The sequence below is a fragment of the Atheta coriaria genome, unplaced genomic scaffold (assembly GCF_025399875.1).
Source record: "Atheta coriaria isolate IRGN ID8LTWV9N9 unplaced genomic scaffold, Caltech_Dcor_3.1 hic_scaffold_1_pilon, whole genome shotgun sequence".
NCBI lineage: Eukaryota > Metazoa > Arthropoda > Insecta > Coleoptera > Staphylinidae > Dalotia > Dalotia coriaria.
Window position 1 is genome coordinate 6,277,211 of NW_027045443.1, and position 21,836 is coordinate 6,299,046.

A 21,836-nucleotide genomic window follows, 5' to 3' on the forward strand; every position below is an offset into this window, starting at 1 on the left:
CATAGGCAAATACGCAGGTGCAAGCTCCACCCCGTAGGTAATGCCCGTAGATAAAGTACTTTACTCACGGCTTGGTCATTCGTATATAAAGTATCACTTTTTGTGTCTAAAAACAGTGGAGATCTATAACATTTTGTAATTTGTAAAAATTAATAAATAAAAATTTGTAAAACTCTTTTAAATAAATCATAACTATTGTAAAGACTTTTAACAGTGTCCATAATGCTCAATACGTTCATTAAACACGGAAACAAAAGCAGCATTTAAATTCAGCTAGAATTACGTAATTATAGGCGAATTATAGTAGTACACTAGTTTAATGTACATTGAAAGAGTGTCTGTGGAGTGTTTGGGTACTGGAAAATATGTTGTATTGATTGTGTTTTTTGAAGCGTGTAAATTAACGTGCGTAATTAGTACCGCTTGTAGCGAACTCCCTCGCGGCTAGCGAACGCAAAAATCCTGCTCGCACAATTCAATAACCGCCGCAACAATCAATCGCAATCAATCAGTCGGTTGGCGCATTGGGCTTTTTGCAAAAAACGGACGTGCGCGCGTGTTGCACATGAAATAATCGGAATAATCATTAAATATGCTATTATGAGTACCACACTTATAGGGCTGTTTATAGATTTAACCTACGTGCACGAGCCGACATACCGAGTATTTGCAATTTCAATTATGAATTGGCAATACTCTTTCGCACTCGCCACAAACAGGCGCGCGAGGGTGCATTGTGATGGCAGCAGCCGGGGGGTAAAATACACAATACACTCGCTGGCGTTTGCCGCGTGGTTGTTCCGTTTGATCGACCGATCGGAAAGTCCTTTATTTAATGTTGCGTTTATGAAGTGACCAAAACATGCCAGATTCCTTTCGTTTTCTTGTGGTGAAATGGCATGGAATTGGTCTTCCGCCGCTATCCCTGCTAATTCTTTCGATCTACTTTCGGCCTTTGTCATCATAAAACCGAATGGAAGATTCTGAGCGGACATACAATAGATCAGCGCGGCGGAGTGTAGCGCACACACGTCGCCGACTTTTTTCTAAAGAAAAAGTCGAATAAGCTCGACATCTTTTTCGAGTGCTGAGAAGCACTTGTGTATCGGCTATCTGCAAGCGGGCTGTGTTATATGACTCACTGGCCTGAATGAGCGGCGCGTCGGGCGGGCGGCGAGTTTATTGGGGAGTTTCTGATAGCGCCGTTTAAGATTTATCGGCGTGGTGGCGAGCGCGCCGTACATTCCCGAGAAAAGTTGGAACAGGGAGCCGAAATGTGAGATAGATTCGCAAGAAGCGGGGTCTTTTTGGCATTTACTCTCGGGAATAATAAAATGCGTTCGGTCCGAATATTGGTGCGGAATTGAGTGTCGTGTTCGTGCGGTCATGTGTGTTCCCTCCTGCTGTCTGCAAAAACGCGTCGCTCGACGATTTCGTTCGAGTGCATGTGTTCTTAAATATTAAGTCTTTATTTTTCTACATTCCGACGTTCCTCTCGAAACGCTATTTTCAAGTGTTCCACCGTGCCAACCGAGGTCGTTTACCCGATTCCCTACAGACATCGAAAATCAACTGCTGGAAAGTCTCCAGGTGCGCCGAAAATTGTTGTTGACACATTTGGATAGCGCGCGTCCTCGAATTGATTTCTCCGCTTCATTAGGAAGTGTATTCGGTTGCAGCCGAGCACGCGATTACAACAAATTGCCATTCGGAAATCAATTAGTGGTGTCCCCGTTGTGTGTGATTAATAATATAATCCATGTTGCTGCAGCCGCAATTGCAGTGGTCGCTCGGCGCCTCTGCCATCTCAAATTGACAATGTGAACATCTCGACGTTTGTTCGTCTCGCTAGACAAACACGTAAACGCCGACATCTCATCGCTTCGGTCCTTATTGCTTCTTGTTAACCGCTGACGAGATCGAAATTACCGAAACGCCGGCAACCTTTCCACGAGTTGCGCGCCGCAAAGCTCTCGAACAAATAACAATATACACACGTAAACGACGCAACCCTCGTCCTGATTCACACCTTTCCGTTTTGGGCTTAATCAACGGAAATTCGAATAGCAAATATATCGAGCAGTTAAATTAGACCCGAGCTCCGATCTACCCACGCGCTACCCACTGTACATTTTGATATTCTGCTTGGAAACCCCTTGTTCTTCGTGCATATCCAACGAATGCCTATATCCGCACGTTTTGTATTTACGAACGTTCTGAGGCAGACGCGCGGCTAAAATTGCAACGGGCGAATCTGATTCTCAAAATTTGAACCAAGCATCCAGCTAATAAATCGTCGATTTCTTTAGAATGTTTATGCTATGCTATGCTCGTCATCATCGTGGTAAGAAGATATACCCCTAGACACTTCTTTCATTGTCCTCGTGGCTGCTTAGCTCAATTGCTTTAGTAATGCAGGCTTTATTTGAAATGAAGGCTGGTGACGCGGCTTGCTTAATCGCATAATAATAAAATCGCGAAAAGTGAGCTATGAATGCCGGAATGCTCTACCATTAAATGAAAGCAGGGTGAGCAAAACCAACTTCGAATGCGAAGATCGTACCTCTTAATTTTATTCAAGCCATTGGTTAAATAAATGATATTGCTGTCTGCGCTGCGGCGCTTTGTCGCTTGCAGCATCAAAACATTTATTTGTGCGTGTACCTATTATTCTCTTCTGTTCGACGCCATTGTTGGCCTTTTTCATATTTCCGCCGTTTGAATTCCAAAGTTGGTTGTTGGATGATTTGCGGCATGGCGTCGCTTCGGCAGGAAAATGTTTCCCCTAATATCACGCAATTCGACGCAAAACTTGCCCCGGCTGAGAATCGAAAGTACCGCGGCGTATGCACATCCGATTCACGAGGAATTCAATTCCTGCGACGTTCGTAAAAATATATATACCTTTTACAAGCAGATCGCACACAAAGCACTCGCATAAAATTAATATTTTGCGGCATTACTCTAGTACGATTTCTTTGGAGCGCCGACCTCCGATTACTCACATTGCAGGGAAGGTAATCATCCAACCGACATGATTCGAAGCCATCAGGACACGCGCCTTCCATGCACCACACACAACTTTCATTTCACTTTTGAACCTGAAATTTTATTTTTATTCCGCGCATTCCGGCACTCCTCGATTGACGCATACACATTGAATTTTTGCCCTCTGACTCATGTAGGAGTGCACACACAACGAATATCAAAGCTCTAATGGCTTTATAATGTTAGCGCCGTTTTGCTGATTTTCTTTCAGATTTTCGCATTAATGCGAACTGATAGACAGGACCCACCATCGGGTTATTACATCCGACTATCCGTCGATATTGTACAGCCATCTCAGCATCGACAGAAATGAAGGTTTAATGAACGTTTCCCAGAATGCATGGTATTTTCACTCGGGGTGATGTGCTCGGTTGGAGCGAGCAAGAAAAAGCGGGAATCTGACTCGAACTCAGCTCAAACTCAAGTTGAAACTATCAACTCCCGCTTCCGCTTCCGTCTGTGTTTTTTTTTTGCAAGTTGTTGTCACTTGATACTCCCAATTGCTCGCGCCTTCAGTGCACGTCACGAACCAGTGCTAACTACACAACACAAACCACTTCATTGTTAACATACCCTCATCGGTGACGCCGCGACCGCGTTGGCTTCCAGTTTCCACATCCTCTTCCTCGGTTCCTTTTTTGTGTACATTGCAATTCTTTTCGTTACTTCATTCTCGCCGCCACAGCCGCCGCTGCTTTTGTGCGTTCCATCGTTTTTCCGCTGAGAAAAGTTGCTCCAATTTCTTTTCATACATCTTGGTGCGAGCATCGTGATCCGGTCGCTCGCTTCACTTTTTCACAGCCCATCCAATTAACGAACGCCGGGACAGAGTGTCCCCGACGATTGTGTTCTTGGCGAAACTGGGTTGTTCGATGCCCGATTTCTTTCGACCACACCACACCGCGACACTCGCGATTTATCCGCCTCGCGTTTCATTGATTGGACGAAATGTGTAATCGACCAGTCACGGTAATCTATTGCGATTGACGTCTTCGACGATTTCACAATTTGTTGCGAATTGTTTTCTCCAGGGGACTATCGAGCCGGAGGCAGGAAGTGTATCGAGAACGAGATAATAAAAATCTCCGTCATCGATTCGACGCAAGTGCATAAAAGGAGAATATGAATATGTTCGAAGCGATAACAGTTTAACAGTACATTTGCTTCATATGGCTGAGGACGTTTCGGTAATTCGCTCGCATAGCGCCGTGCCCGCGCGCTGTGAACGTTTTTCCATTTTCCACGACTTGATTTTCCGTTACGCCTCGCGCTCGTTGCGTCTACATTGTACTCTATTTACGATAATCATTATTTTCTCTAGCGTAATGCGTTGCCAACCGTCGAGGGAATGCAATAGCTTCGCAAAGGAATCGCAATAAGGAAAGTTTTGGTCGAATATCAAACGGCGATTTATGCGACAATGATGTTATTAACAATTTGACAACGGAACTATCGAAATGACTTAGTAACTCGCAGAAATGAGCGGGAATTCTGGATGCAATTTTGGCGTGAAAAGATCCCAAGTAATAAAAAAAGATACATCCAGTGAATGGGTCGGCAAAGAGGAAAAGAAATAATTAATTATATTTTTTGGTTTAGGGGATTATTACATTCAATTAAAGCGATCGACGGTAAGCTTGCGGTGGAATCCGAGCGGAACAATCGGATAAGGCGGAAAATCCGGAAGAGCGGATATGCGCTAACTAGCCTCGGTGCGCGACGTCGAGCTGCCAACAAATCTTTTCGGAAACTCCACGGAGTCGTTGTTTTTATCGCGAAATTAATTTTGTTTATAGCGTATTGTGCTCGATGGGCGCCAGCCACTCGTAGCAGCCTGACTGTAACAGATATTTGCCGAATTCGCACACTGGACGATAACACAAACTGCTACAAATAACCAACGACAAGGCGCACGATAACGAATAAAAATAACAGAGTACGTTGAAAACGAGGAGTGATAAGTGTATGCTATACGCGTATATCTAGCGGAACATGCGCATCTGTATTTAGAATTTTCTTCTTGAGAGCGACTGAGAATTGTTCACATCGCATATATTTTTACACGCAGGGGATTAATTGAATAGCTCACTGCAAAAATATTATTGGAGAAACAAATGATTCGAGCCGCGCGGTTAATTCGATATCGAATTAAATTGACCGCAATATTCGCTTGACGTAACATCGTTTGAAATCTCTCCTAATTAATAAACCCGCAAATAACCGGCATTTGCGCTGTTAATTACGTGATTTTTATGCGCTCGCTCGAATCGATTTAATCAATGAACGGTAACCAGCTGAAAATGCAAAAATGCAGGTAGATAGGTGAGCAAATAACCAACCGGAAAGACGAAAGGCCAAGTAATTAGATTGCGGCCGTATTGTAACGCTGTTATGCAATATGCCGGGAGGTGGTTCTGGTTGGAGCGTCGCTTGTTTTTTCGACATACACAATGTACATACGCAATAATGCACATAAATCGCGAATTTGTCATTGGTACATCATTTGTGCGTTTCCGCTGCGCAAACATTCAACGCACACATTAAACAATTCATTTATTAGTGCGCCAATACCCATCGTAAACCTGATTAAAACAATTTGTAGTCGAAACAATGAAATGCATGTTCGCGCGTATTGACAAATTAAAAGTTATTGCACCGCTCGTCGCGTCCGGCGTGCATTATGACTTGAAACCGGCGGCGGCCAGCTCGAACCCCGCACTCTCCAAGCGAAGGCGGAACTGTAGAAGCTCTTTATAATAAACAAGCTTAAGCGCGCTGAAAACACGCCGAGCGCGCGAGTTTGCAGCTTATTTTTTTCGCGCTGGTGCTCTTGGTGTGGAGTAATGTATTCGCAGTGTTGTGTCTTATACCTACACGTAATGCGGGGTAAAAATGAGAAAATTCATAAAACGCATACAAAGCACAAAAGTTTTAACGACGCGCTTGTTGAAATGTGTACGCGCAAAGTTTCACTCGCACATTATATTTGTTGAATTGTTGCGAGGAAAGCAATTTCATCCTTCGTACGGAATTTAAAACAGTCAAGTTATTTTAATCAATTTGCCGGGGGCACAACAATTTCATTATTCTTTCTGTGTCCGAGCGAATCTGAGTAAAAATGTGTTAAATTTGTTTTTTTTCTCGGCTTGCTTGCAGCATTGAACACCGCAACCCAGTTCGCAATCAAATCTCTTCGCCAAGGCAGTCCAGAGGAGCTGAGGAAGCGTCGCCGTCATGAAGCCCTTCGGCATTGTTTATTTAACGATGCTATGCATCACCATGATTCAAAGTAAGTTCCGCTTTTGGTCCGCACTTTCTAGACGCCGTCCGAACGAGTGCAAACGCAGGCACAGAAAGCATAATATTTCGCGAGGGTTTTTTAAGATTTGCGCGCAATGGCGTTGACAAATTGGCAGCAAATGCACGAAAACAGCGTTCATGCGAGGTGGCTACAAAACACGACAACAGTACATTTAAAACTGCCATATTTCCAACCATTGTGTAACGAGCAATAAAAGCAGGAGTTAAAGCAATTCGAAGTTATTCAGCTTCACTGCCACGAGTTCCACTCATTCGTCTACCTTTCACTTTGGTCCTATTTAAACTCATTTCGCGGGTGTTCGCGGTCCGTGCACGGTACTTGAATGCGCCGCAGCCCTTCCCCTCCATCACATGCATCGTCTCCAGCATTCGGACCTAAACACTTCGAAACATTTTACAATAAACATATGTTATGAACCCAACTATTTATCTTCTTTTCGGCGTTGGGTCGAAAATGTAAAGCGCATAATTCTTCCCGCATGCATTTGTTACTTTGCCGTATTCTTGACGTATTCTTGCCCGGTAGCCGCGAAACTGCTATCACACTCCTGGCGGTTGTCTACTGGCGGGCTTTAGTTGTCGTTCAACCTCTTCTTCCGGTCCGTTTCGGGCGTTTATCCGCCATCCAAGTGCTGCGTCATGTAGTTAGTTATATAAACGCTCGTTGCTCGAGGACGGGGAGACGTAACGAGACGCGGGAGCACGTTTGTTGTTTTTAACAAAATAATATATCATTCGTCACAACGCCGGGACTGCTGACGCCGGAGCGTGCTGGTAACCCTTGGCCGCACGCTTGAAAATAGCTGAACATTACGCCAAGTAACAAGTGAAGCAAAATGAAAATGCATGAGCATACTCGGATGCTTTTGTAATGTTTTAAACGTTTCCATTTATGCCAGTCGGGAAGCTACGCCAGTCGCCAAAAGAATGCAGCAAACAAGCGTTTCCTTATGACAAGCAATTGCTACATAAAATAAAGTATCTTGCGTATCAGACGAGATTTACGATGCGTGCTTGTGGGGTCCGATTGCAATTTGCGATTAGTTTCCGAGGGAATAGTAAATTTTTCGTCTCATATCAATTAGATTAGATACAAATAAGAAATCGAGGTGGAAGCATAGTTGCAATGCATCACGGATTTGAGAGTGTTTACGCAGCGCACGCTTTCGTCTGCAAGCTCGCCGCGGAAATTATTCAAGCGACAGGTGTAATTTATATCCTGTTTTGACATCTTATATGCCGTAAATCTGGTTTTGTGCAACGTTAAAATCTTATAATATGGAGACCGTGGAGGGTTCTCGCTTCCGAATTGTGCGTGTCACCTATGGCGCTGCTCCGTCTCGCACATTGTCGCTGCACGGAGAACTCCGCCGTATAAAATTGTTACAAAAGCGTTATTTTCTGTCACTTTTCTACAATTTTACTGTACATCACAATTTTCCATCTTGAGTGAAACTACATGTATTATATAAAAAGCATAAAAAAGTTTCTATTTTATTTGTTAACCAAATTTATGACTTTGAGATTACAATGACACACTGTGAGATTACAGAATAATGACAGAGGAAAATAACAATAATAACTAAATAATGATAAATTTGAAAAGTATGTATAAATTTAGTGATTGGTGTTTTTTTTTAAAGGTTTTTATGGCGTATCGAAAAGTATAATTTGTCCAATTTTGCAAGTTTTATGACTTTGATTATAGACAGCAATTCAAAGATCAATTATTTTTAGTATCTACTTGAACTTATGATAATATATCAGGTATCAAGTTTAATAACGTTTAATAACGTGATACTTACACTATATTTTTTCACTCCACTCTATTTCCACATTTAGGTTTTTGTATTTGAACTAATGTATTTTAAATCTTCGAAATTCACTCACACACTACAGGGAAATGTAAGGTTACAAATGCAGCAGCCGCGCATGGCATTTAATATGGTTTTATGCTGCTGCGTAGGCAAATACGCAGGTGTAAGCTTCGCTCCGTAGATAATGCCCGTGAGTAAAGTATGCAAGGCAGTAAAGTATTCAAGTTCGCTCGTAGTAACACTTTTTGTGTCTAAAAACCGTGGAAAACTGGCGCTTTATTGGTGGAACTAGAAATATCAAAATATGATTTTGTATTTTTAGTTAAATCACGTGTGCACATTCAACATTGCTTTTCATACCAAATTGAAATTTAAAAAATAGAAGTCGAAATGTCTCTTGTTATTTCGAGAAATATGTATTCGTGTTCATTGCAATTCGCCTGCGCTTTAACTTGCAACACTTTTAAAAACTAATCACCCTTCTTCAAAGATTGCCGAGTAAAACGGTTGCGGCTGGTTTGAGCCGAGCAGGCACACGTTGAGTAAGAGTGTGAACCGCTGTTTTCAATTTATCCAACTTGATACCCTTTTATGTTCTCGTCGACGTTGACAAACAGGGCGCAATCACTCTCGACGCACAAAGGCGCTCACGGCCATCAGTATCGGTCTGGCGCCGTCGGGAGAACCTAACCCGCTCGTTTCTTTTTACATAACAAAAAGGAAATTTCTTTCAGTTGCGAGCAGATTGCAGCGGTTTGGCTGGACCAGAAAAATGTGTGTGTGCACGGCTCGGCTCGTGTTCAACACAGCGCAAAAAAGCTCATTCGGAACATATTAACATTTGTGTTTAATTTCATGTTGAATCAAAGATTAGCGGGAGTATCAGGTACATAAAACATAAAAAATAAGTTGTCTTGGGTGAAGGAGGTGATTACAGAGGCGAAGGTAGAGCACTAGTGTCAAATATGCATTTATCTCCTGGTGAAATCGAGGAGAGCGCTTTGACGACTTAGCATCTGAGCAGTTTAGTATAAGTTACTTTATAACTACCAAAGAAGGATAGCAAGACGACTACCAAATGAAGAGAACTATATTGCTGTCGCCCGCGGAGCTAAGCAACATCTACATAGAATTTACGTGTAATTAAATTTGCTCCCTCTTTACGCCAAATTAAACGCGCCGCCTCACGATATTGCTGACAAAAAGCCAGGATAGTTGTTTGCCGTCCGAATCGAATTATTCATGAATTCAATACCAGGCCAATTTTGCTTTTGTGTCAATCCAAAACGTGAACTTTGCCGGTTTCACGCAACTAGTATCCTAGCACCGCGACTAAATCTTCATTCCGTCATTCGTGCAGCAGCGAGAAGGACACTCTTTAGTTTATTTCGGTTAACTTCGTTTCGACGCCACACTGACTTCATAAACGTGCCGAGCTATCCCTACCTCGGCGCCCTTTTGTGCACTCCGACTCGGCGACTCTGACTTCACCGTCGAAATTGGAATTGCGGACAATGCTAAGGGGTGAACACCGACGTGCGCCGCCACTCGCACTGGAGGCGAAAGGTGGAAAGTTATTTGCTCAACATTCGTACACGAGAGAATCGCTTATCGCACGAAACGCGATTGTATAAATCAAGTCGGTTAGTAAAACGTTGTCGGATTATGTCCGCAGTACTCCAGACAGAAGATCTATAACACCTTTCAGTCTTCGGAAAATTTCAATTTCCCAACATAAGATTCACAGGCGTAGGTATGCTAAACTACGCTTGGTGTAAATTTTTATTATTTTTAACTTTATTGTTTTCATGCGGATTAAACTTGAAAGCCGTAGATTGGGTTTCGATAACCAAGGGAAAAATATTCGTCTAACAAATAATAGGAATGGAGTGGTGTACCAACGCCACTAAAATCGATGTATATCGCTGGCCCTGAACACTATAATTATATAGGTCGCCTATAGATTACTTTTTTTCTTGCCGCACGCTATAATTTCGAATTCCACAATTACCTAAAGTTCTATTTATACGACACGCTAACGACGGAAATGAAGGCGCAGCCCCCACGGACATGTGGTATCAATATAAGTAGTGCTCGAAGGGCGACGAGGATGCGAAGAAAATGACAGCTTTAATATGCGAGGCGATATCACATATTCAGCCGCATTCCCCACAGCCAGATCCTAGATCCTGATCCCACATGACTGATTGTCGACCGGACATTTGGAGCCATCACGGACCATTAAAAACCATTATCACCCAGCAGGCAGGCGGAGATCGGCTTAGTGCGAAGAAAGGAATGATGGTATATGTTTAACGCCCGTCCGACAATATCAATGAGGAGTGCATTTTTCATGCGATCTAAAAGTCAACTCTATCCTTTTGCCATTTTTCTCTCGGCCGCTTTGTCCGAAATTCCATTTATTTCGTTCCGAAATCTGGGCGCCTCCGTTGATAACGCCTTTCTATTTCTGACTACGCCTGGTACAATAAAATATGATTATGAGGCCACAAGGCGACGGGTTACAACCGGTCGTTTCGTCTACCGTCGCCGGAAAAATGATTTCTTGGGATCCGGAAGGCTCATAAATAACGCGCGCCGGCATGTCAACAGGCACTCTTCGATACTGCAAGCGTGTCTCTGTTTTTGGCCAGTGATTCGCATGCACTCAAAGAATATCATTTGCTATCGATTTGCGTCGTCGACGGATTGGCGCATTTGTTTTTAAGAAAAACTCATAAAAGTGGCGTACGAGCGCGCTACATTAATATCAAGAAATAAAGTTTGTCGAACGCAGGTTTCATCCGAGGCAGCTGAGGAATGGTGGAGGTTTTGTGCAACGAAGCACCTGAACGCTAGCAGCGCGTGCTCGCGTTTCCATCTCGTCGACTTGCTTACGTGCACCTCCTTGCCGAACGCAAATATTTGCGCGAGCTAATGATATTTATCTAAATAAAACTCGACTTCTGCTTTACACGCTTGTGGAAGATTGCAATGTGATGCAAATTTTCAACGCGCTGATCAAAGCGTTTGGTGCGTTAATAAGTTTTTCTCTTTGGATGAACAATCTGCGTATTAATCGAATTAGAATAACAGTTGTAATCCGCAAAACGAAGGTCTTTTCGTCAAAGTACCGTCGAGCGACCAGTGAAAAGAAAACAGTGATTATGGGTTTATCGAGCGTGGCAAATGAAATTATGCCTTGCTCCTTTTTACTTCCCGCCATTCTCAACGCGAGTTCCTCTGCCTACGGCTACTTACTTATTCATAATATAATCAGATATTGCAATAAAACAGATCGCTCGGCTGAGCCGATCGCTTCTATAATCCTTTAGCCGATATTGGCGGTTTTGGCGCATAATGGCAGATAAGTGTTACCTAGAATAACAGCGCACGCTTAAGGACGCGAGTACGTCTTCGCCGAACGCCGCGCGCTTCTTCCACATCGCTTCCTAGACGCTCCGATTTCCCGCACGTATTTTCCCAACTCTGTGCGCCGGGTCGGCCGCTCAGGGAAAACACCGTAATCGTCAGTAAAAGCCAGCCAAGCGCCTGTGCTCCGGCTGTAATTACAATGATTTACAATTCGTCGCAGGACGCAATCGCGTCATTATTGTTCTCGCTTGAGCGGTGCATATTGATAGCCTTGCTTGAAGTGTAAACTGAACTGAAGGAATCACGATAACAATGAAATCAAACTGATGAATGAGTGCCATTATTGCATCTGCTTGATTCGATTTGGGACACGATTTACTCAGACAATAACGTATTTTTTTGTTTTCCTAAAAATGACTCCAGGACTGCCACGAATGGTGTCGGAAGCCTGCATGCCAAAATTCTCATTGAAGCGCGAGACACGTTTATTCCCATGCATGTTGCGATGATATGTCCATAAAAAACTTATTTGCTGAAATACCGAAGAGGAAAGAAGTCCATGCTATGAAGACGGAAGAAAGATATCGTCGGAGTACTCGAATAATTGTCATAAATTTCATGCATGATGTACGAGAGTTATATTTGTCGTATAGCACTGGCTATCAATTGCAAACCATGCCAACCCGTTTAAAGCGTAAGTAACGCGTTAGGTAAGTAAACAATTTCTCTTCCAGTTTCATCTCTCGTATGAGACGATTCAGTTCAGTACACTGTCACGGGCATGAATGGTGGATGCATCAGTAGAGCAATTGAATGCAACAGGAAATATGCGCAAATTGGTATGAGAAACGAATCTCGTTGCGCAAATTACCGAAGGAAGTCGGTGGACGTGGCGAATTCAGTGTAATGCGCACGGCATAAATTTTCTTCGAATCGACACCCGAGTTGCGAGCGCAAACTAGTGTTTCCGTGCCAGTTTTGAGCGAATTTAACGACTCTAATGCGTTGATGCGTCGTGATAGGTCCGTCTGCACAATGTTGTTGTGTGGTTTAGTAGTTAGTTTTTGTTGCGCATCAAAACATTGGGTGCATTATTGCTATGGCTGCGTTTATAAGCTGTTAATTTCAGCAGTCGGCTGCCAGAAGTGAACCATATGAAGAGTAGATTTTCGGATTGCCGGTGAATGCCGATGCGCTTGGTGCGATAATGCTAATGGCGACCACTGCGATTCGTTTGAAGCACACACCGGAAACAAGTGTGTGCAACTTGCGGTAGGAATAGGGTTGGCAGGGTAAAAGGTTTGCGCGCGTCCGACACCGAGTATAAATTTCACTTTAATCCGGCGCCGTTGTAGGACGCTCGCGCAAATGATGATCCACAGATTTAACAGTGTCGCATTCAGCACTCCGTCCGCGCTTCTATTTGCCATTACTATTTTTATCGCATTCCATTTCCCAGCAGGCTGCACGCCCGCATATCCTCAGTGTTACATACACGGAAAACTGAGAAAAACCATTCGGTCCCCAGGTTACGCAAAACTAATACTATATTATATTTTCGGTTTGTCTGCAAACCCGCAAAGCTCATAACCCACGAAATCCTTTTATGTTTGTTTATCATTTTGTGAGTCTTTGTCCTCTGAGTCCATTCAGTGCATGCACACCCGCATCGGCGCACACACCTGGTCAAACCTTTGGAAAACCAGACGATAATCCCGGAATCTGAACATTGTAAATTGCACAGGTCAGGTCCATGGAACTGACGACATCGAGTGCTTCGCTTGTTCGCACTTAGACCGGCCCCTAGTTGATTAATTTATCTCTTCTTGGCCGAACAGTGTGTGACCGTGCAGCGTGCGGTCATGATTTGTAGCGGCCCGCCATGGTTCCCGATGGGAGTGCGTGTGGCAGACAGCGCGCGGTGAATCATAGTAATCGGGGAGGCGGCATGCTCTCGGACCGATACGCGATTAAACGTGTCATTTCTCTACTAATAGAACGATGAAAGTCAAAAACAGTAGCTTTTTCGTGTTTCCGCGCGATTTCCTCCGTGCGTCGCTCACGTCCTCTCCAGCCGCTCGCTCGCTGCCTGAGAGGTGTGAGTCGGAGTCACGCACACGCATGCAAGCATAAATGGCCAGGAAGAAAAGGACGATTCCACAATGTCACGGGCGGGCGACGCATCCGCTAGGCTTGCCGCAGCGTATTTATTATGTACGTCCCTTTCGGAATTAATTAAGGCTTTTTAATAAACGAATTCCATTTCGGTTGTAATTCATGCTAGAGCGACGCGCACGACTGTCACGTGATAAATGTTAAGTCTGACTTGCATGTGTTTGCCGTTTTTTTTTTTCACCATACCAAGCAAATTTTAGAGAAGCTTGTTACGTTTCATATGGAGCGCATATGTTTTGGTACGGCGAACAATGACAATTAATTGAGAAAGAAATATTAGAGTATCCATAGCGGCTGACATATATCAATAACTTTTCGTTGTACCCAAATTTTACTTGATGCGGATTGAAATTAATAAATTGTTCTGGCAACAATGCGCGCAGAAATTAATTTGATTAAAGTGTATTGAATTGTGGTGAATGAAAGGTAATATAATTTAATTTAATATAGCTGTCCTGCTTAGTATATTTCACTATGAGTGCATAATTTGTTTGATTGAAATGTATACTCTTTGGAACCACAAAGGCCGCAAATCACGCCCTCGCCAATATATATGCGACAATATGCGACTAACTGCACATTCAACATAGAATTGATTTATAATTGTAATTGTTATAAATATAAATTGAAATTGAAGGTGTTTATTTTTTTCTCAGTTTCGATACGTTTGACTTTTTGGCAGCATTTAAATAATGCGTTATAGTTTGCCTTATATTAGACAAAAATTAATAGGTGCCTTGTGAATATTTGAGTTTTAGGGTTTCTAATATGGAACTGTTGTGTAAAAACAAATACGTTTAAATCAAAAGACAGAATGTTAATTGGGCATATTGGTACTTACAATGAACAATCAACATAAATCAAGATTTTTAGGAACGAAATTTTAAGATTTTCAAAATGTATTTTTAGGAACGGCACCATCCGATAGCCATTTTCTGTCAATTCCGCATGAAGGAAATAATATTATATCAAGATGTCGGCAAGTTACCTCCCCAGACGCGGTGTATTGCGCTCCGAGAGCACGTCGCTTCGATCGGAAGGTATTCTACAAATTGGCGATCACATAAAAGTCGTTTCCGGTGTCAATAATTGAAGTGGTTTATATCTCGAAGTGCCCGATATGATTCCGGGCGCATCGTCGGCCCACCGTCTCTGTCGCGCGATCTACCGCACGATCTAACAAACGCTCCAATTATGGAAAAATGTTCGCATCCATTGGACGCGCGCCGTAATGGCGCCACATTGCTGGAAGTGCTCGCTGGAGCTCGCAATTGTGCTGAACCTTCGTTCCCTGTCACGCGACTACCCTGCGCCGCTCTCATATCTTGTTTTCAAACTAGATTGCTGCCCGGTCAGCGGAAATGAAAATGGCAGGACTTGCAGGGTGCACGATGTGCAAAGCATAAACATCAAAACATGTACTACTTTGTGTTCGATCCTTTTTTCGAGATTACTAAGTTTGCTTTTTTCCATACATGTGATTAAATCACATACAATAAGTGAGGTGGTTCTGAAAATGTGTTCGAGTGGAATTGAAAATATTGGAGAACCGTGAAATCTTGACCATTAGTCATGGAGTAATGTTTATAATGTGAAATAAATATATGCTGAATGTATTATGTGGGTTGCCGGCTTAAATCCTCGGAAAATTATCGGTAATAAAATATAAGATATTCTGTTGAATTTTTTTCTTCTCGAATTTCTTATCAAATGTAAAATATTCCAAGCACAATTAAGCAAAATATGGTCATTCTTTGAGTTACCACAATAGACTGATACTTCATGCTTCACCATCTAATAGAAAAAGCTATTTAATGATTTACCTTCTAGCAGGCGTCCAATAATGAAAATAATATGGTAAACTAAAAGATTCATTTTACTGTTTATCGATATGCAAATTGCACAATTCTAGTTCAAATTAAATTTAAAACATTTTTTCAAAATATGTAATTTATCACTTTGTGCCAATTGAAATCCGTGATTTTCCACTTTTCTACAATTTTCTGCAGCTCCAGAAACGACATGATCCTATATCGTTCAAGAGGCATAGTATTATGAACACCAGTAGGAATAAACCAAATACTTGGGTTAGAAAAATATCTCGATTGCTGTAAAATGTTCCGCTATGTAATTCTTTGGAATCACGGCCAAATTTTGCCATTTTGAATATAATATTGAAGTGTTTCTTTACAATGAAATCCTAGAACCAAAATAGGTTTGTAAAAATAATATAATTATGTTTTATTACTCACCAAACAGAGAATTTTTTCGTTTTTATAATTGAAGCTGCTTTGAGAGCGTCTAGAAATTTTGACAATTGAGCCCTTCAATAAAAAAAAATATGTAGATTGTCATGGAAACTACTGGCATAATATATTAAGAGTTGTTTCATAAAAATTATTTATTGTTTTGTAACACAAACAAAAAGGGAAACAAAATGCAGTAGCAAGGTGAGACCCCAAGAATACAAGCAAGTGCAGTTGCGCTCAGAGCTCTTCCGCTGAATCTTGGATACAACATTCATCGTCTACCTTGTTTGTTTGTAGTAGGGCAGCCGCACTCCCATGAACCAGTTCAACCAGCTTTTCGCAGTACATGCAACAAAGCATTCCGATGTGTGTGTGTGTGTGAGAATGAATGCGCGCGTGTATGTCGTGCTATCCTGTCGCATATTAATGCTGGTCGGAAAAAATCCGGAGTTACATATTTTTGAAACCGCACAATGCGCCTGCAAACACAGTTGGCAAATATTTGATCATGCAAATCGGCATGTTCATCACTTAACGTTTCTCGCCGAATCTTCTAGCAGCCTCCGGCAACCGCACGCTGGCACTCGCTCAAACTGCAACGCGGCGATCTTATGAATAAAGAAGTTTGAATGCCTTCGAGCTAGATTTTTTGCATCTTATTCATTTAATGCTTCTGTTTATGCATATTGTGCTTCACAAACTCAAAAGAATGCTCGGTTCGCACTTCGCCCACCCTCGACATTGTGCGCTGCAAACCCCTTTTGTATTTTGAGGAATTCCGCGCTTTGCGTGAAGAAAAGTTTGCACAATGCTGCTCAAGTCGCTGAAGGACGCGCCTTTTCATTAAGTAGGTGTGCATGTCTTCTTAAATTAGCAGCGAGCGTCGTTAATGATAACAAGACTATTACGTGCGCAGCCCACACACGGGCGCGGTGGCGACGTTCATGTACACTCGGCTCCCCAGCAGTAAATCCTTCTTGTAATCTTGCTTGCCGTCCTTTACCGGCTTCGCGTGCGACAATATAACGCAACGGCGACGTTTGATATTGAATTTTGAGCGCGCGATTGCGTGCTGGGTATTGTCGTTTGGCTGGCGTAACGCCTAGAACACGGAACTTTTCTGCGCGCCCCTAGACGTACGCTACGTTTTACGGTTTTGTTCCAAAAGTACAAAGCCTCTCGTTAAGTCGATTCCAACCTCACACTGTACGAGTTTGTCGCTTATATTTTGGACTCCGCGTAACCTGATTTTATAATCCTTAGTATGCATTCAACTTAAAACCACAAGCGATTTTTTTAACGAACTTTAGAGAATTATTTCACATTAATGAATTATTTCATCAACGATTAATTACATTTGTGCGTTCGTAGCTTATACGAAAACTAAAAACTTCTTTGAATGTGTATTTTGCACTGAACAATTTTTTTAGGTTTGTTATATTTCAACAGCAGATTTTGAAGCACAGCCGTCGTTTTTTTTTTGCTTTGCATTCAGTAAATACGTTTTAAACTAAAAGATTGAACGTAAAAATATGGCCACAATCATCGATCGTTAATCTCACTTCTTGAAGCAGACGAACACTTGAACATATGGTGGCTGCTTGTTGTAATATTGATTTTTAAGCAACTGTTTTATAATTTTTCATTTTTATAAGTCGAACATTTTCAATTTGTTCACCAATTTCATGTGAAATTTGCAATGTGTGTGTGTTGTCATAAGAGAATAAGAAATGAGAATAAAAAATGGCTCCCGGAAATGTATTCGGCAATCATTAATTCTTGGCTGACACCGTTTCATATGGTATACTCGGGCTCGCCGCTGTACCTACAACACGAGCAACAAAACATGTAAACGCGCTGAAGATAAATGACGATGAACATATCGCCCAACCGGAACCGCAAATATGAGTGCAAAGGGACGCTTTTATAATAATATTATGACAAATGTCGTGTATGCGAAGGCGCGTGCTCGCCTAGTATACGCCACACTCAAAGTCACGACCCAGCGCCTGCTTGTCGTGCTCGAGGGTTTTAAATTTTTAATATCGCTTATGAGCGCGGCGTGCCGCCCCCTACCACCTAGGCAATGGAAAGCTAAACGCAAATCTACTAATGCTGCTATCTTGTTACAGGTCTACCGTCAATGCGGGACAGCCTAACTAACCCGGTGCATGTGCGTGAGGGCGACGATGCCGTCATCACGTGCGTCGTCAAGGAGATTGGCAAGAACACAGTGATGTGGAAGAAGGAAGACAAGGAGCGTCACAGTACCAGGGTACTCACCGCAGGTGACAAAAGCGTCACCGCTGACAAGCGCTTCATGGTGCTACACGATCCAGGTACGCATAATCCCGGTATAGTTTTGCATGCCAAGTTGTTTATTTGATTACATAAAAGCGTTGAAGTGAAAAGTACAAGCGGAAGCGGTAAGTGTGATCAACACTGATATCCAGCAAGGAGGCTGGTGAACATTACTGGATGCTCTAGCAGGATGAGGGTCTCGTTGAAAAAGCAGCTGGAGTATGCAGTTAAACATACCGCCTGCTTGCCATCGGTGAAGTAGTTCTTCTCACAAGGATCCGTCTGAATCTTAGCGGTTTTAATAAAATTTTCGACCGGCACTAGACAGGCACAACTCCATGGGTTTCCACCATAGATTAACTTCCGCAGGTTAGGAAATATCTCTGGTGCATCAGCCGGCAGGAACGTTAACATGTTGCGCCGTAGATTGAGCTCTTTGATCGGCGATGGCTTAACAAAACTCGCCGGATTCAAATAGAGCAGCTCGTTGTGATCCAGTCGTAGATCTCGCAACTTTGGGTAGTCCTCAAACGCGCCGTTGAATAGTAACCGAATAGAGTTGTGCGACGCGTCTAGTACTTCCAAGTTGCGCAACCACAATGCAGACGCCAGCGTCGGTAACTTATTACGGCTGACGTTTAGATGTCTCAGCGCGAATAAATTCTCGAAAATCGTGAGGGGCACGTCGCGAATGCGATTGCCGCTGAGATCGAGACGCACCAGGCCGACACTGAAGGCGCGTTCGGCAATACGCGCGATTTGGTTATCCGCGAGACTCAGCTGCGTGAGCAAGGCATCATCAAGGGTGCGTGCTGGAATCTCACTGAGACGATTGTGGGATAAGTCGATACTGTCGATGGAAGAATTCGCAAAAGTCTGTGCCTCTATTGAGCTAATATTGTTGTCGGAGAGACCAAGGATAGACAGTTGCAAATCACTGAAGTCACCCGCTTGCAACTCCGGAAGGTCGTTCTCCTCCAGATTCAAAGTATGCAGTTGCTGGAGTTGTTGGAACGCACCTGGCACCAATGTATTAATTTTATTGACGATGTATAGGTTCTCCACGTTTGGCACGCGTTGAAAGGTGTCGGAGGAGTACACCTCGTAGTCTATCCCGCGATTCGTGTCACTTTGCACCACAAGGCTTTTGCATGATGGCGAGCCTTTCACGAGCACTTGGAAAAACTTTGCAAATACATGAACGCGGCTTTCGACTTGGTCAAGCTCAACAAGTAATGCTAGTAAGACTACAGCCCGAAAGCATTTAATCGGACACATTGCAACAATTGTTCTTGCAGTACGTAGTCTTGAGTTACATGCAAATACATGTGCTTCTGCTAGTTGTTCTCAAAACTGACTGACGCGCTGCATTTGTATAAAATGCTGTGGGGGAAGAAACCAGTACAAGTTTTGAAAATGTTGTAAACCTTGGACAGCTCACTTAATGCTTCTTCGTGATGTTGTTCATCTGCTTTTGCTTCCTTCGTCGCTTCTCATGCAATTACAAGTACATGTATATGTATCACAGCCGCAAATCGACTTCTGGACCAGAACACTGATGCCTAAACCGCTCCCTTCATTCGTTCGGTTCGCGATCGTATACAATACCCGTATCTCCAGCCTCCGCGCTCTTTGCCCCTGGACGCTACGTTTATTTGAAAAGTTTCAGCACCGCCTTGCCGAACAGTGGATGGCGATGCGCGTCGATGTGATGTGATAGACGAAGAATTTATCGGAATTTATATTGGGCGCAAGGCTCAAAATTCCTCGGCAAATTTTTAGATTTTGCCGCCACCCCTTAGCACTACATGCTAAACTCTACAGTTTACACCTCTTAAAATTGCTTCTGTATTAACTACCTGCATGCTAACCGGGGACTGTTCCCAGTATAATTTCCGATGGTTACAGTCATATTAAACATTGGTCGATCGTATTGTGCGCGTGCAATTCTTATTCTAGGATCAAAAACAATTAATTGAAAGTAAATGAAGAACAATGAAACATGGTTTAAATGAAATGCGTTCGTTGACTGATGAATAGCTTTGAGTCTAAATACATGAATAAATGTGGGTTATTTTTGATTCATTATTCTCGTCATTTTCTGGCGTCTTGAATGTAGCTGCCTGACTACAAATAAAATTCCACTCCTATTATTTCTATCTATTGATTTTAGTACCGCAAGGATCCGAGGAAATGAAAGAAGTTCCGGTTGGTGGAGACGTTTGGGTGCTTGTCATAAAGAAGTCGAAACCTACCGACTCAGGCGTGTACGTATGCGAAGTAAACAGTAATCCAATCGTACGGTCATTCCACAAGCTCAGTGGTGAGTGTCAATGGTTTTGAACTTTGGACAACATCTTATGTGATGTTGTGATATCGCCGAACACAATTACCCCAAATCTATTTTATACCATGCATAACTGGATTACATTTTCAGTAACAACGAAAGCCTTACCGCCACCAGAAAACTTTACTGAATCTATTGACGCTGCCAAATCTCAACTCAATCCAAGAGCGCACAATTACACGGATTGCTGCAATTCAAGGAACGTATCGCAGGCGTGCCTAGGCTTTTGCAACATTCAAAGTATCCTTGAAGGTACTGCTATTGGTCAAAAATACGAATAAAACAAGTTGTAAATTATTAAAACAATTTTCAGGAAGCACGGGCCAAGATCCGGAAAATTGCGAAACGGATTTCCCTAGTATTGTTCGCTGCATGGCGGACGGAAGGAACCACGTGCCGTGTTGCATTCAAGAACGAGTCCCAGATATTTGTCAGGACGTCTGTAGAGGCGAGTACACCCCAATCACCGACAATATTAAAACGCATTTTTCATGTTCGGCGTATACCGAGCAAACATTGGCTTGTATTGTGGAGGGTGTTGAATTACTCCCAAGTCCACCTGCAATTGTAGATGTAGAAGCCCTCACCGAAAAATCTCTCAAAGTATCTTGGAGCATGCCAGAAACGAATGCCGAAAGTATCACCGAATTTTCCGTGAATGTAACTTCACTGCGAAGTTTTGATCAGCACCTTCTCGATCCAAATGAAGCAAACCGCACCGAATTTGAATATATGCAAACCCACATGGTGCAGGTGAACGTGGCTGGTAACCAAAATTTTACCATTCTGAATGACCTTACCCCGTTCACTATGTACGAAGTGACTGTCACGAGCATCAACCCACATGGTACTAGTTTACCTACGAGTCGTGTGCGCAGCTTGACGCTCACGCTGGGTAATATAAAGCCTACGGTCGGCGAGTCGCCCAAATTACCGGACATCAGGGCATGCTGCGCCAATAAAGGCATTGGTCATAAAACTTGCTTGAACAAACTCTGTGATCCTGCAATGGCCGCAGTTGCCGAAATTACTGACTTGATGATTTGCGCGCCATGGGCAGCAGATACATTCAGTTGTTTGACAAATGGGATCGACCACACGCCATGTTGTCGCGCACGAGGTCTGCCAGAAATCTGCCAGTTGCTTTGCACTGGAAACGTCACCAGCATCGATTTTAATTATTTCAAGTAAGATACAGAGTGT

At 42.9% G+C, this 21,836-nt stretch overlaps 2 protein-coding genes and 1 long non-coding RNA gene across 4 annotated transcripts in view; 1 reads left to right on the top strand and 2 right to left on the bottom strand.

Annotated features, from left to right (window-relative positions):
• LOC135801909 (Ig-like and fibronectin type-III domain-containing protein 1) overlaps positions 1 to 21,836 on the top strand; it is a 53,993-nt gene that overhangs the window by 26,100 nt on the left and 6,057 nt on the right. For both annotated transcript variants that reach the window (XM_065315543.1, XM_065315472.1), the window contains exons 3-7: positions 6,205 to 6,337; positions 18,118 to 18,324; positions 20,460 to 20,609; positions 20,724 to 20,885; positions 20,947 to 21,820. In XM_065315543.1, the coding sequence (XP_065171615.1) occupies positions 6,283 to 6,337; positions 18,118 to 18,324; positions 20,460 to 20,609; positions 20,724 to 20,885; positions 20,947 to 21,820 (1,448 nt within the window). In that variant the 5' untranslated portion in view covers positions 6,205 to 6,282. The remainder of the gene's footprint in view (positions 1 to 6,204; positions 6,338 to 18,117; positions 18,325 to 20,459; positions 20,610 to 20,723; positions 20,886 to 20,946; positions 21,821 to 21,836) is intronic.
• LOC135802263 (uncharacterized) lies at positions 15,595 to 16,090 on the bottom strand. The gene is made up of 2 exons (XR_010550536.1): positions 15,989 to 16,090; positions 15,595 to 15,936 (listed from the first exon to the last, which is right to left on the bottom strand). It is a non-coding gene; the product is annotated as an uncharacterized lncRNA (long non-coding RNA).
• Positions 18,343 to 19,655, bottom strand: LOC135802076 (carboxypeptidase N subunit 2-like). The gene has a single exon (XM_065315637.1). It carries the CDS (start codon positions 19,562 to 19,564, stop codon positions 18,422 to 18,424), a length of 1,143 nt encoding a protein of 380 aa, XP_065171709.1. The 5' UTR covers positions 19,565 to 19,655; the 3' UTR covers positions 18,343 to 18,421.

What these genes read in the sequence shown, in the direction of transcription:
- LOC135802076 (XM_065315637.1), bottom strand. Translation starts at nt 19,564, where the DNA reads ATGTGTCCGATTAAATGCTTTCGGGCTGTAGTCTTACTAGCATTACTT.